General features: G+C 29.2%; 1 protein-coding gene across 2 annotated transcripts; it reads right to left on the bottom strand.

The window, feature by feature from the left end:
- Positions 1-10,874: 10,874 nt before the first annotated feature.
- On the bottom strand, positions 10,875-13,678 carry LOC125838549 (BURP domain protein RD22-like). Of its 2 annotated transcripts, none has more exons than XM_049517595.1 (4): positions 13,521-13,678; positions 13,327-13,432; positions 12,264-12,779; positions 10,875-11,476 (listed from the first exon to the last, which is right to left on the bottom strand). In XM_049517595.1, exons 1-4 carry the CDS (start codon positions 13,557-13,559, stop codon positions 11,046-11,048), a joined length of 1,092 nt encoding a protein of 363 aa, XP_049373552.1. In that variant the 5' UTR covers positions 13,560-13,678; the 3' UTR covers positions 10,875-11,045. The 2 variants fall into 2 exon arrangements, with proteins under 2 accessions (XP_049373552.1, XP_049373553.1); XM_049517596.1 differs by having other exon boundaries at positions 12,264-12,770; positions 13,521-13,676.
- Positions 13,679-14,123: the final 445 nt, after the last annotated feature.

Here is a 14,123-nt window from a genome sequence, read left to right on the forward strand (position 1 = left end):
TTCATGATGTAGGTTTAGGTACTCAGCATTCAAATCACGTTTAGATCAATTCCTCGGTCTGCATTCAGCAACTTCAGTGGTGAGTCCTCATACTTTGAGGACAATAGACATGCTTTACGTTTTAGTCTTTATATTCAATTTTCAGCTTTTGATAGAGTTAGTTGGGGGGCATGTCCCAGCAACTCAACTCAGTTAGAGGCTTTTCAGACATAATAGTAGATTCAGCTTGAGTTGTTAAGTGGTTGTTTCAGTTATCACTAAACTCTTAGTATGTTTTACATATTCAGACTAGTCGGGTTTTCCGCCACTTTCACTTATCCATTGTTTTAGCTTCCGCACATTACATGTTTCATTTAGAACTCTTATAGTATGCTTATGATGTGCCAGACGCAGGGTTAACTTGGTGTCACTCGTGATCCTAGGTCCCATGTTACGTCAAGGTGGTAGCCTCGGGGCGTGACAATGTTGGTCCTCTTTCTTAAAGAACCATTTACAGCCTGATGAAGTCTGTCGAGGTTTAGCATTTTTCTAGTAGTGCTATTGGGAATGAACAAGAGTCCCCTTTTTTTTAACTCTTATAGAAGATAAATTTTTTTTTAAAAAAATCGTATTGAGTTAGATTAAAAATTACAAAGCGAGTATTTGCGTTAAATTCTAATAGCCAGAATTATATGAAAAAAATAAAATATGTGGTGTTACTTAATTTAATTAAATGCTTAAGAAGGAAAATCAAATCACTTTCGTCAATTTATATTCATGAAAAAATATAGAGAAAATCTCAAAAAGTGATATTATTATTTCAAAATAATCAATGTTTGTTAATTTTTATTTACGAAAATTAACGGACACACGTCGATTTTTAAATTAAAAAAATTCCAATTGAAAGAGATAAATAAAAATAAAAATATCATAAAAATTAGTATTTCGTATTTATATGGTAAATAGAAAAGGAGTTTGAGAGTTAAAATGAAACAAGACTAAGATAGAGTGCCAAAATGAAAAATGAGGACAAGTTTGAGGGGTTGTGTATATGTGTTTGGCCTTCGAATGAGTTTGATAGGTAAGGTATAATATTGGGTGGATAGAAGAATTAAATTGAGAGCAAATTTGAATTAGGATAAAATATATTCATACAAGCGCCACATAGGATAATAAGAGAGGGACATGAGACTTGACTGTCGAAAGACAAATATGTGTCCCAAGTTGGATGGCAAGATCAAATATATCAAAAAAATATGACGAATGATAAATATAACTTTTTTCTTAGTACTACAAGGAAAAATATGATTCTTTTCGATATTTGAAACTTAATATTTTTAAATTTTAATTCATTTATCTTATTTTATTTTTTCATTATGTTATATATTAAAAATGATAAAAAAATAAATATAAATTACAATAAGTAATGACTTAAACTATTTAAAAGACATATAAGAAATCCAGTTGAATCTCAAAATTCTATCAATGCCACATAAATTAGAATAGAAGATGTAACAAATATTATTTAAATGACGTAACAAGTACTATAAATCACAATTGTTAAAAACTTAAAAATTTAAAAGACATATAAAAAATAAATTATTCTCAAAATTCTATCAATGTCATCTAAATTGAGACAAAAGGAGTAACATATATTATTTGAAAATTATGTAAAAGGTACGATAAACCACAATAATTAACAACTTAAAATATTTAATAAAATTTTTGGTTAACTCTAAAAATTTTGTCAACCACATAAATTGAGATCGGGGAAGTAACATACATTATTTAAAAATTTAAAATCACGCAAAAGGTACTGTAAAATCACAATAATTAAACAACTTTAAATATTTCAATATCATATTAAAATTTAATTGGCTCTCCAAATTTTATCTGTATCACATAAATTAGGACAAAAAAGTAACATATATTGAACTCCCGTATTTAGTTACCTTATAATAGGCTTGGTTCGTTTTAACTAATTTTTTTATTTTAATTATTTACAAATGAATTCATTAAGAATATTTTTCTTACAATCATTTGTTACCTCCTAAAAGATTTGTATTATTTAAATTTGGTGCAATATATTAAAACATTATACGCTTCAAATTACAACGGAACGTAATTGACGATACTCAACTTGAATTACCCGTATATTAATGGATCCTATTCTAATTAGCTAAAAGCCATTACTGATAAACATATAAATATAAGCTAATAAAGTCTTTATTTCATATTTTTGTAGTGATCGACATTGACGTAGCATTATTTCAAAATTAATATCGTAATTTTTGAATGATTTAAATCAGATGGACAAAGTAAAATCATAAAAACATTATGAATATGAATAAGAAATATAAGTACTTGATTTTCAAAATATAAGGGATGTATTCATTAAGTAATAAAGCTAAACTTGGAGAAAAAACTAACAAAAGAAATTAAAAGAAAACAGATGATTTAGATTGAACCCAAAAAACACTAAGTTATGTGTACCCATATTTCTTTGAAATGATTAAGACATATTTTGTTTGTTTGTGCTGTTTTTTCCACTCTTCTTTGTAGTATTAAAAATACTTGGGGAGAGCGGTAATAAGAAAAAGCAATTATACGTGATTAATGAAATTTAAACTCTTTACTTTTAAAAGATTTGTAAACTCGTTAAATTTCGCACTCAATCCGTTAGTTAAGCTCTGATTATGGAAGAAGGAATCGAGAAGAAGATATCAACTATAACTGATTTTATTACGAACAACTCATGATATTCATATCAATCTATTATGTGCCGGCCTCTGCATCTAGTATTGGGTAGACCTCATACAATAACCGTCCTAGTTCTAACATATTTTTTGTTTCATTTCTTCTAAAACAATCACAAACATTTTTTTTAATATGGATCTACTATCAAAAATTCAATGCATATACCTATATATGTAAGACTATAACAAATGCTATTTAAATGAATTGAATTGAATTGAATTAAATTGTAGTTGTATTTATGTAATAAGACTTGCATAATTTGTTATTAAATTGACTCATTTTCTTGGGCCTATACTGCTTGTGATTAACTAGTAATTTTTTATTATTATTATTGTAATTTATATATAGACACACGACTTTGTTATTTTCTACGGAATACGTTTATTATCACACATCAATAATCAAATGGTCAATAGAAAAAGTACACAACAAACAACCCTTCCCATACATTTCATATGATCCCTTTTATTTTATTATTATAAGTAAGCAACAATCATTGCAATCTTTTCATAACCTTATAATATGCTTTATATTATTTGTTTTTTCACTGTGATTTTTAATCATTTACGAACCACTTCATTAATTATATATTTTTCTTCCAATCATTTACGAATCAATTAGCTAGAGCCAAAAGAAATCAATGGAGCAGCTCACCAACTAGATCTACTAAATCGACCTCTAGTCATATGTCTTGTTATTTACGATCTCAACACTTGTCATACAAAGTATGCAAGTTCAAATGGGCTTTAGGTATCTTTTTTTTTTCTTACAAACATGATGTTTTATTTATTTAATATCCTTTTTATTTTAAAATAAATTGATATTTTTTTCATTTTTTAATTAAAAGATATTAAAGTTAAAAGGGTAAAAATATTCAAAAAGGTAAAATAACATAGTGTGAAATATGTTATTTTACCATTCTGGCCAAATTCTGACCAAATTTTCTGGCCAAAAAGATTTTTCCATTTGATTAACATAGTGTGATATGTGTTTGAGAATGTTGAGAATGTTGTTGTATTTTTGTGTCTCTTTTGAAGGGAACAGTCTGGGACTTGGGGTCATGGACTAGATATGTTGTAAAATTTATAAGTTTGGGTTGTAATTTCTATCTGTTTATTTCGGTCATTTGATCTAGAAATGCATGTTAGTCATGAAGAGATTTAGATACATGTCAATCCACTTGGATACATTGTATCTAGAACAAATTACACCTAATATTGACCCATGTATCCGAGATTCATGTATCTGGACGCGCCAGATACATGTATCAGAAGTCCAAATTTTGGTAAGTTTCATAATAATGAAAAGTGAAGGGAATGGAGGTAATTAGGTACTAAACTAGTGAAATATTCCGTAATATGTTATACACTATTATACATTGTATAGTGTTGTGAGAATTTTAATGGTGCTTGGAGATGGATAAATTTGTTTGTATGTTATACACTATTATACTTGGAATAGTGTATTTGATCGTTTTAACTAAATTGGTTTATTCATTTTTATGTGAAGTGCAATATCATTTAGTTTTGTAAGAAAGCATATATATAGTTAGTTGATTTATACTGTTTGGATGATTCTATGAGAAGTTTCATGTAGCAATTCTATTATATAGCACCAGTGATTGATTGATCAACTAATTGATCACATACTCTTTTCCTGTTTCAAATCACACCAGTTATGTGTTGAGGAATATAATATTTTTCTACAAAGACTCATAATCTCCATTACCATATATTTGAAATACAAACCAAACATACAAGCATGGTGCATGATGAACTAAATAGTACTTGCATCAGGGAAAGCATTATTACACAAAACATTGCGATAAACGCTCCTTACATCACACAATACTATTACAACTTTCTCACAAGTAGAGTTTGGGGAGCATAGATTGTACGCAGACTTTACTATTATTTTGTGGCGGTAGAAAGATTGTTCCAAAAGACCCTTGGCTTAAATACAACAAATTTAAGTACAAAGAAGAAGAAAATAATGCAGAAATCATAGCAACTAAACAATGCAAAGCCTCCAACAAAGGAACAAAAAAACAAAATACCGTGACAATCGAAACATTGTAAACAACAAATAATGATAGATATCAAAAGCAAGGACTCTAATAATAAAGTTAGTGCAACGATAAACACTAATAAACCTAAACCCTCGAAAAGCAAAAACAACCCTTCACTATCCACTAATCTTCTACCTTAATTAGTATGCGGCCTCTATACCCTCCTATCTAAGGTCATGTCCTCGATAAATTGAAAATGAAATATGAAATTACACATTTAAACTGATTTCTATGGAATTATTGGTCCCCAAAAACTCAATAAACAAGAAGGGGGGAAATAAAATTTACAGGGAAACATTAATAAGCACCATAGGATAATTATTTTTCCATTGGCTAAGGTTCAAAGTTTAGTTGATGCAGATATATTTCCTGACATCTAATGCACATGTGAAATTTGGTTTATGATGTTTTGTTTGGTTTCCCACTCAGTGTCCGGAGCCCACATTGGAGCTCCGATTAAATTCGAATTGCACACTGCAGGGTCCATTCAGGGGTGACGCTCCCAACATGATTTTCTCCATACTCAGGATTCGAACCCGAGACCTCTGTATAAGGGTGAAGCACTCCCACCAGTGCACCACAATTCATGTCGGTGGTTTATGATGTTTGAGGATGTTAATTGTTGTATTTTTGTGTCTCTTATGTGGGAATAGCTTGGGACTTGGATGTCACGCCTCAATTTAGGGATGCAACTGGTATTTGTTGTCATATTTGATCCTAAGTCGACCTTTACCTATGCTATTAGTGTAATATCAGCTACAAAATCAAAAAAACCAAATAAGTATATATCTTGATTTAAAAATAAGCGAAGTCCCAAAACTAGTAAATGCACTCGTGCCTCAATAAGTCACTTCAATCCCACCGTCAAAGCTTGACTTTACTAAATTAATAAATAAGGTCGTGGTCGGCAAGACCCCTATTAATAGAACCTGCAGTAAACTAAGTGAATCACAATAATTATTAGAACAGAAAGATTTAACTCGTTTGATATAGATTTAAATTTTTGTTTGGTCATAAAATTTATTTACTTTTTGGGAGATTTTGAAAACCAAATCGTGGAATGTGTTAAAAATCTATTTTTGGGCCAAAAAATAGTTGTCGATTTCTTTTCAAATTTTGAAGCTACCCTTTTTATATTGGATAAATTACTTAACTACACAATCTTTCTTTTCATATTTTCTAAAATTCCCTACCATTTCAAAATATATCAAAAATTCCTCTTTTCCTCGTTTTCTCTTCTTTTCCGGATACATTATTCACATCCTTCCAATCCAATGATTTTGTTTCTTATTTACGCCTAAAATCACTCCCATATATCAACAGTTACATCAATTACTCAATTTTTTAATTTCGAATCTATTCTCTCTCAAGTTCATTGATTTCAAGTTTCTAAAGATGTAGAACTATTTCTTCATCAATTTTTTTATTCCAGTTCTTCAGATGTCCTTTTTTTAAAAAAAAATAACTTTTTATTTACAATTTTATGATACATGATATGAATTATGCTTCCTCTTTTTAGTATGGTACCTTGTGTATTTGACTTTGATGATGAAAATAGATCTAATCAACTCATTATGATTTCGATGATGATGATTGGGCTGAAAATTGATTCAAAAGATTGTAGGATTCATTAACAATGGAGAATCACAATATTTAGAAGACGAAGTCGAAGAAGTATGAAATTTCATCTTTTAAAGTGAATGTGGAAAACCCCCCAAAAAAGGTAGAAGAGTTGCATCTGCTATGTGGTGTGTTATCTTTGAAGAAAATGATCTAGGATTAACAATCTTTGAAGAAAATGATCTATTTGTGGGCTCTGGTAAGGACTTCGGATCGAGATTCATGGATGACGTCATTGTTAATAGTGAAAAAAGGATACAAGAGTGAATGTTTAGAAGGAGAAGGAGAAGGAGAAGAAGGATGTACATTCGTCTTTTAAAGTGAATGTAGAAAAAAATGGATGTACATTCATCTTCTAAAGTGAATGTTGAGAAGGAAAAGTCGAAACAAATCAGATTGTTGATTATTTTATTTTTTTATTTTTTCTTGTTCATCTTTTTCTGATATATATGGGTTCAAATTTTTAATGTATCCAGTTGTTTTTGTTTCTTAAATTAATGTATAATACTTTCGTTTCAACATTATGATACATTACAATTTCATCATGCACAATGTATCGTGTTCAAATTACTAAATTATCTTACGACTATAGTTTGGAATACATTAACTAGATTTTTATTGTATTAAGTTAACTTTGTTTCTTAATTAATGTATAATGTCTTTGTTTCAACACTACGATACATTACAATTTTATCATGCACAGTGTATCATGTTCAAATATTAGTTTTGATACATAACCTTAATTAGTTTTGATACTTGATACAAAACTTCTACCAAATGTATCATTTATCATGTATCTTGTTGTGACTATGTATCTTCTACCTTATCCAAATTTAAAAGGACGTGTATCCGTACACACTACCAAATCATACGCGTGATACATAAACCTTACTATTTTCATAGCTAAATATGTGTGGTAAAAATATTCTATCTGAATCCGTCGATATCGTCTTTTTCTATTGTAGATAGACATCTAATAAAGTGATTAACAAATTGATACATAACAGGGTGTCATGACTACAAAATAGCGATCTTGACACACAACAATACATATGATACTTATTAACTTATGTATATATGATATATTAAAGTCCCATACAAGTATATGTATCAAATTCATAAATGGTGATACAAAAATGTTATTATAAAAAGTTTGTTCAGTTTGAGGCAAAATGTGAAGATCTTGCATCTATGTATCTGATACAATAAATATGAACCACATTAATACATATATTAAATCAGTCTAATTGATAGTAAAAAACGTAAGCGTAATTTATGAGATTTTATTAAATTTTCAGATTTATTTCCTTTTTTAGCGCAACAGATTGACACTTATTGTAGGGCAGCATTAATGTATCCGGACAGCCAATTATGTATCCTGATGGCTGATATTTTAGGGGATTTTTGTAAAATAGAAAAGAGTAGAGATAGAATGTAATTATACCTTACACTATGAGATTTATGCAAGTTATACTTTTATATTTTATACAAAAGCCCGTGATTCAAACTAATTCCTTATCAACCCTTTTAGGTCATTTGATATGAAATACATGGTAGTCGTGAAGTGAAAAGATTATATTAATTAAAGAATAGATAGTTATCATCATTGTTATTATTATTTTTTTCGTACTAATTGTAATGGCTAGTAATTATGCCATTAGTAGTTTTTAGTCCAATATCATGTTATGATTTTGGGATAATGTATTGTCTAGTTCATTATAAAAATGATAATTGTGTACCAAACTTATGGTTAAAAGACATGTTTCTTATTTTTCAAAAAAAAAAAAAGTGAAATATGTTTTCAAAACTATGATCAAATACATTTTGAAACTTCAATACCAACTTCACCCAAATCTGATTTTTCAAAAATATTTGAGAATTGAGAATATATATAGTAAAATGCTAGCTTAAAACATGACAAATCCACCTTTCAATGAAAAGTTAATGTAACTTTGAGGGTCTCACACACTCATTTTTAAAGGTAACATTATATAACACTTTTGTTACAGTAATGTATGTTGTATATACATCGTATAACAGTGTGAAATTAAACAAGTGTACAGTACATTATACATTGTAATAATATAATGTTGTGAGAGTTTTAATTTGATAGTGCTTGAAGATGGATATAAATAGAAATATACAAGGATATACATGGATATACACTATGGTAAATATGTATGTATGTACTATGTAGTGTTATCCATTTACATATGTGTGTGTGAATAAAGATTCAACAGTGTGTCTATGACAAAGTGGCTTAATTAGAAATCCAAAAAGATGAGAAACACACACATTGTGCTACTAATGTATGCTACTTATATAAGTTTTGGTATATTTGATGAGGCAACATTGAGTTTTGAGTCCAGTCCTAGTTCATGTATTGGGTTATCAAGTTGTAATCTCGCTATCCGCTTTCGAAAAAACAGGGGTAGAGCTAGAAGTCCACATGCGAATTTGACTAAATCTAGTACTGATCAGTTGTTTGCTCAAATAATATATTTGTGTTAAGAATTTATTAAATATGCATAAATTTTAAATTTAAAACCCAATTAATTAACACTTGATATTAAAATTTTGAATTTGCCTCTAAGCCCTTCGCTCCTTCAAATGAAATTGTAAAATTAGTAATTTCAAATTTAAAAGTATATGATTTTTTTTTGTAATAGACTAAATAAATGTGCTATATAAAATGGAATAAATAGAATATATTTTTGTCTTTAATTAATAATTAATGTAGCAGACCTAGTATAATGACATGCTAATTAAGCAGCCAAATTTTGAGAGCCTAATAAATAATTAGCTTTATGGACTACCTCATAGATTTGATTAAACAATAGTGAATAATGTTAATGTCAATCCATTTATGGAGACAGAAAGAATTCAACTACCAAAAATAAATGTATTTTTAACTTTTAAGACAAGTTTATCGCTAATTAAAAATGGAGGATAAATCACTTAGAAAAATCGGAAAAGAAATTATATTGGACCCATTGATGAATGTAAAATTAAGCTGCAAAAAGTAGGAATTCGAATTGTTTTCAAACGGTGCAACTCTTTGGAATGAGAACTTGTTAATTAATATAGGGGAGTGTTACAGCCTTTTCTTTTCTTTTCTGAATCTCCAACATGCTCGATTCAGAAGGTATTAAGAGGTGATCGATCCCAGGTTAATTATGTGGATGACCACCTTCCAAATTAACTAATTCATCCGGAAGAACAAGTGTTATAACCTTAACATTAAAGAAATTGTTTCTCTTAATATTGTTCAATTCATGGATCTAATAAACATGAATAACTTAGTAAACAATATCTTATATTACTTCCTCCGTTTCTATCTACATGTCACCATTTTAAATTTCACGCCCCTTAAGAAATTAGGTAAATTTATCATTTTATCCTTATTTAGTGGTCTCTTGAAGTCAAGTTTTCAATAAATGAATATAAATTAATTTATTTTGATTAATTAAATTGATCAATGAACATGAATGAATTATTTGGTTTTCCTATATTTGTCAAACTCATACTTTCAAGACTAATAACTCTCAAGAATAAAATATGAAGAATAATGTTATTTATGTATTGATTTTATGAAGTGACAAGTATTAAGGAACATCTATTTGTCGTTTTGATGACATGTAAATAGAAATGGTGGGAATATTGAATAATGTGGCCTACATATGTTATAATGACAAATTTATATTTATCATGAAGAAATTTTCTACAAGGCTTTTAATTTAGTTGTTAGCACTCACATCAACCTTTTCTTGGCAGACTTATTAAAGAACCATTAAGGAGTTGGTCCACGACCTTCAAATATTAATAGACGTGTGGTTTGTAACTTTTTCTTCTCTTTTTCCACTCAAAATTAGGTATGTGTATTAAAATTTGATTAAATCTAAATTCATCGTTAAATTTAATAAATGTGACTTTGTATTAAGTAGAGTTCGAGTTCGATACATTTTATTGCGAATGAATGAGTACAAATAGACAAACTGCAAGCAAATAAAGTTTCAAAGTATGCAAGCTTGCTAGAGGTTATGAACCTCAATTTGTGAAATAAATTATAAGTATTCCAAAACAAAGAAAATCACATTGTCCCCAATTGTGTATATAAGTTGTTAGATGAGACAATTCATATGACCCAAATCTTTGGTCGAACTCCAACGTGAATATCGAAAGATTAAACACTTAAAATTAAAAATGAATAACAAAAATGTGATTTTTTTTAAATATTTAGAGTTTAATATTTAAACAAGAGCTTATCATACCATTAAAATTAAACACTTTAGGAGAAAAAAAAACATCATTAATTTTAGTCCTTAGAGCATATTGGGGATATTATTTCAAAACATACCATTTTTCCCCCCACCAATTATAAGTATCGAAAGATTCCAAATATTTATTAATTGAGACGAAAAATAGGAAGAGAATGATACACAAGAAGTTATAAATGTGAAACATATATTATTTATTATTTGTATAGTAAAGTATGATTATACAACAAGACAAAAGTATAACAAGCACAACATACTTTGTATTATTACATAATACATAAAATTAACAACCCAAATATTTAGAAGACAATTAAACATATGTCATCTAATAATTATATGATATTCTAGTTCTTAGGGACCCAAACAATGTGATCTTGTGGAAGGAAATGGCAAACAGGGACAGATCCTGGTGTAACCTTAAGAACTTTGAAAGCCAAATGTTTTGGGTTCCATTGTGATGTGTCTTTGTGACAAACAGCTACAGCCTTAACTTTTGTTCCATCAGCACCAACTAATGAAACCATGTAAGACTCTGTTGTTTCTGTTTTGTGACAATAGAATACTGCATAGGCATAGTTTTGTTTGTGACAAACTACTGATTTGTCATTATTGTTTCCCATTTTCTTGGCTCCTAGGATTGTGTATTTTTGCATTTGTGTGTTTTCATTTTGTGTCTCTGTTGATAATGGTTGCACTTTGTTTCCTAACTTTGATGTGGTGAAATCAACCATGGATTCTAATGAAGTTGCACAATACTTCTCTTCTCCTTTAATACCTGCATAAAATATTTTAAACTCCGTATCAAGTCATAACATTAAAATTGCTTTTTTACTTTATTAAATTTTGTATTAAAATAAAATAAAAAACTGAAACGGAGGAAGTATGGTAAAAAGTGTTCAAGTTTTTGTGTATATATTTTAATTTCATGAATAATAGAGTGATAATATTCCATAGTAAGTTAAATTGCATTTAGAAGTTATCAGAAGCAAATTTACTACCCTAATTATGATACATTTAAAAAAAATTGATCTAGTACTATATATTAGTCTTTATAATGATGCATTTAATTGAATGTCGATAATATAAATACTATTTATGCAATTACTATCGTATATACATGAATAATCAATATAAGAATATTACTCCCTTTTCTCAATTTACCTACTTACCTTTCTTTCTTTAATTCTTTCTGTCCCGTGATTTACATTCCTTTTTAGTCAGTTAAAAAAAAATGACACATTTTTATATTAAGTAATAATTTAATTATAAATGTCTATTTTACCCTTTACAGCCACACAAATTTCTATCATTCATTTTGGATCACGAGTTTAAAAGTCTTCCTTTCTTTCTAAAAGTCCGTGCCGAGTTAGACTATCTCACATAAAATGGGACGAAGGGAGTAATAATTTAGTAACTTTATTTAACCCTTAATAAAAAGATTTAATAGTCAAATAAACATTTCCCGCTTATTTTAGACTACAAATTTTAAAGTGTATCTTTCTTTCTTAAATTCCGTATCAAGCCAAATAACTGTCACATAAATTGAAACAAAGAGATTATACCTGGCTCTTCACATTCCTGTACAGTCTGCTTCATAATCTGACCTTCTTCACTATCCGGATCAACTGAAAACTGATTAAGAATTTCCGGCATCTTCTCTGAGCTAAACGGAATCGAATCCGCCTCTTCACGAGGCAAAAAAGAAGCTCCATTAGCATTTTTCACAAACTGCAAGTTCATGTTACTTCCTTGATGCAAATCTTTTTCCAGGAAAAATAATGCCACGTTAGGGTTATCGTTAAGTTGATCGTCTTTCGCCGCGTAATTGTAAAGAAACGGTGACGGTCCAGGGCGGACACCCACGGAGACGGGTGGTTTTCCGTGGTGGCCGGGGGTTGTGACACCAACTCCTCCTTTACCAACGCCTACGTGGGTCCCACCTGGAGTGTCTACCTTAACGCCGCCTTTATGGCCTCCAACGTTAACGTTTGTTCCGCCGGAAGGGTGACCCTTGTTGACTCCGACGTTTACTCCACCTTTGCCTACATTTACTGAAGTGCTTTTGTCTTCTGTTAATCCTACAGAAACAATAATTATACTCGTTAGTTAAATATATATATATATATATAATAATTAAAAAAAATTATCGACTATTTGTTTTGATACTTGAGATGCATCGTGAAAAAGTTGTTATTATAGTACTAGTTTAAGTGATAGTAATAGTATAAAGAATCTTTAATCATACAATAATTGTGTATAACATAGATTTTATGATATACAATATTTTTATGTATAATATAATTACCATAAAATTTTCATAGTAATAATAAGAGCTTGTTTGGCATTGCTAGGCCAAAAATCACTTATTTTGAAAAAATAAAGTGTTTGCCATAAAACTGTTTTTAAATAGAAGAGAAACAGTTTTTCTGTTGTTGGAAAGAAATTGACAAATATGAGAGAAAAAAGATAAATAATTGTTATATGTCAGTGTATACAAGTTAATTTGCAGATTATTGAAACAAAAAAAAAAATATTAAACCTTGGAAGTTCTATATAGACACATAAGGATTTGTAAGAAAATATATAATGGATTAATTCTAATTATTTGATAGACTAATTAATTACCAGAAGGCTGGAGAGATTCTTTGATTGCCTTTGGCATGGGAGTATTAGGCAGCTTAGTAGTCCAATATGTAACAGGAAGAGCTGCATGACTTGCCACTAGTGCCAACTAAAATATTAAAAAAAAAAAAATTAGCTTCTTTAAAAATAATTTACATAAATAATAATAGTGTAATTATAAAGTAATTAGAACTTACTGAAAGATATGTAAGGATGTGAAGAAACTTCAACTCCATGGTTGGACTTAATTAAGCAAAGAAAGTGAATTCTAATTGTGAGAGGATATAGATGTATTGCTAACAAATTATAAGTAAAGTTGAGATGGAAAAATAGGGATATTTGGAGCACTATTTATAAGCCAAAAATATCATGGCTTATGTGTATTACTACATAGTACTCCAAAATAGAGTAAAAGAGTGAGAAAAGCAACACTTCACCTATCTTAATTAATTAATTTACTTCCATCTGTTTTTTTGCCATCTGCCTTCCAGAGCATTCAATGCACTTGACATAATTTGTACGGAATCAATATGAATTGTGGTGGGATAGTTAAGATTCATCCATTCTTATTCAGAATTTTCAATGTTTTCGAGTGCTTAAGAATAAATTATTATTTTTGTTAGAAGTGTCACCAATAGAAATGGGCCCTATAATATGTGAATTTGAATTTGGTCGAGCTCCAATAAAAATACCAAAAACGAAAAGATAATTTTGTAAGTATGTAAGAGTTGTTCCCATCAGAAGGTTGGGAGCTTGGAGGTTGTTTGGTACTTGATATAGTACGTACCCCAGTTTGTGAC

This window comes from Solanum verrucosum, unplaced genomic scaffold (assembly GCF_900185275.1).
Source record: "Solanum verrucosum unplaced genomic scaffold, falcon-dt-bn FXZP01000182.1, whole genome shotgun sequence".
Lineage (NCBI taxonomy): Eukaryota > Viridiplantae > Streptophyta > Magnoliopsida > Solanales > Solanaceae > Solanum > Solanum verrucosum.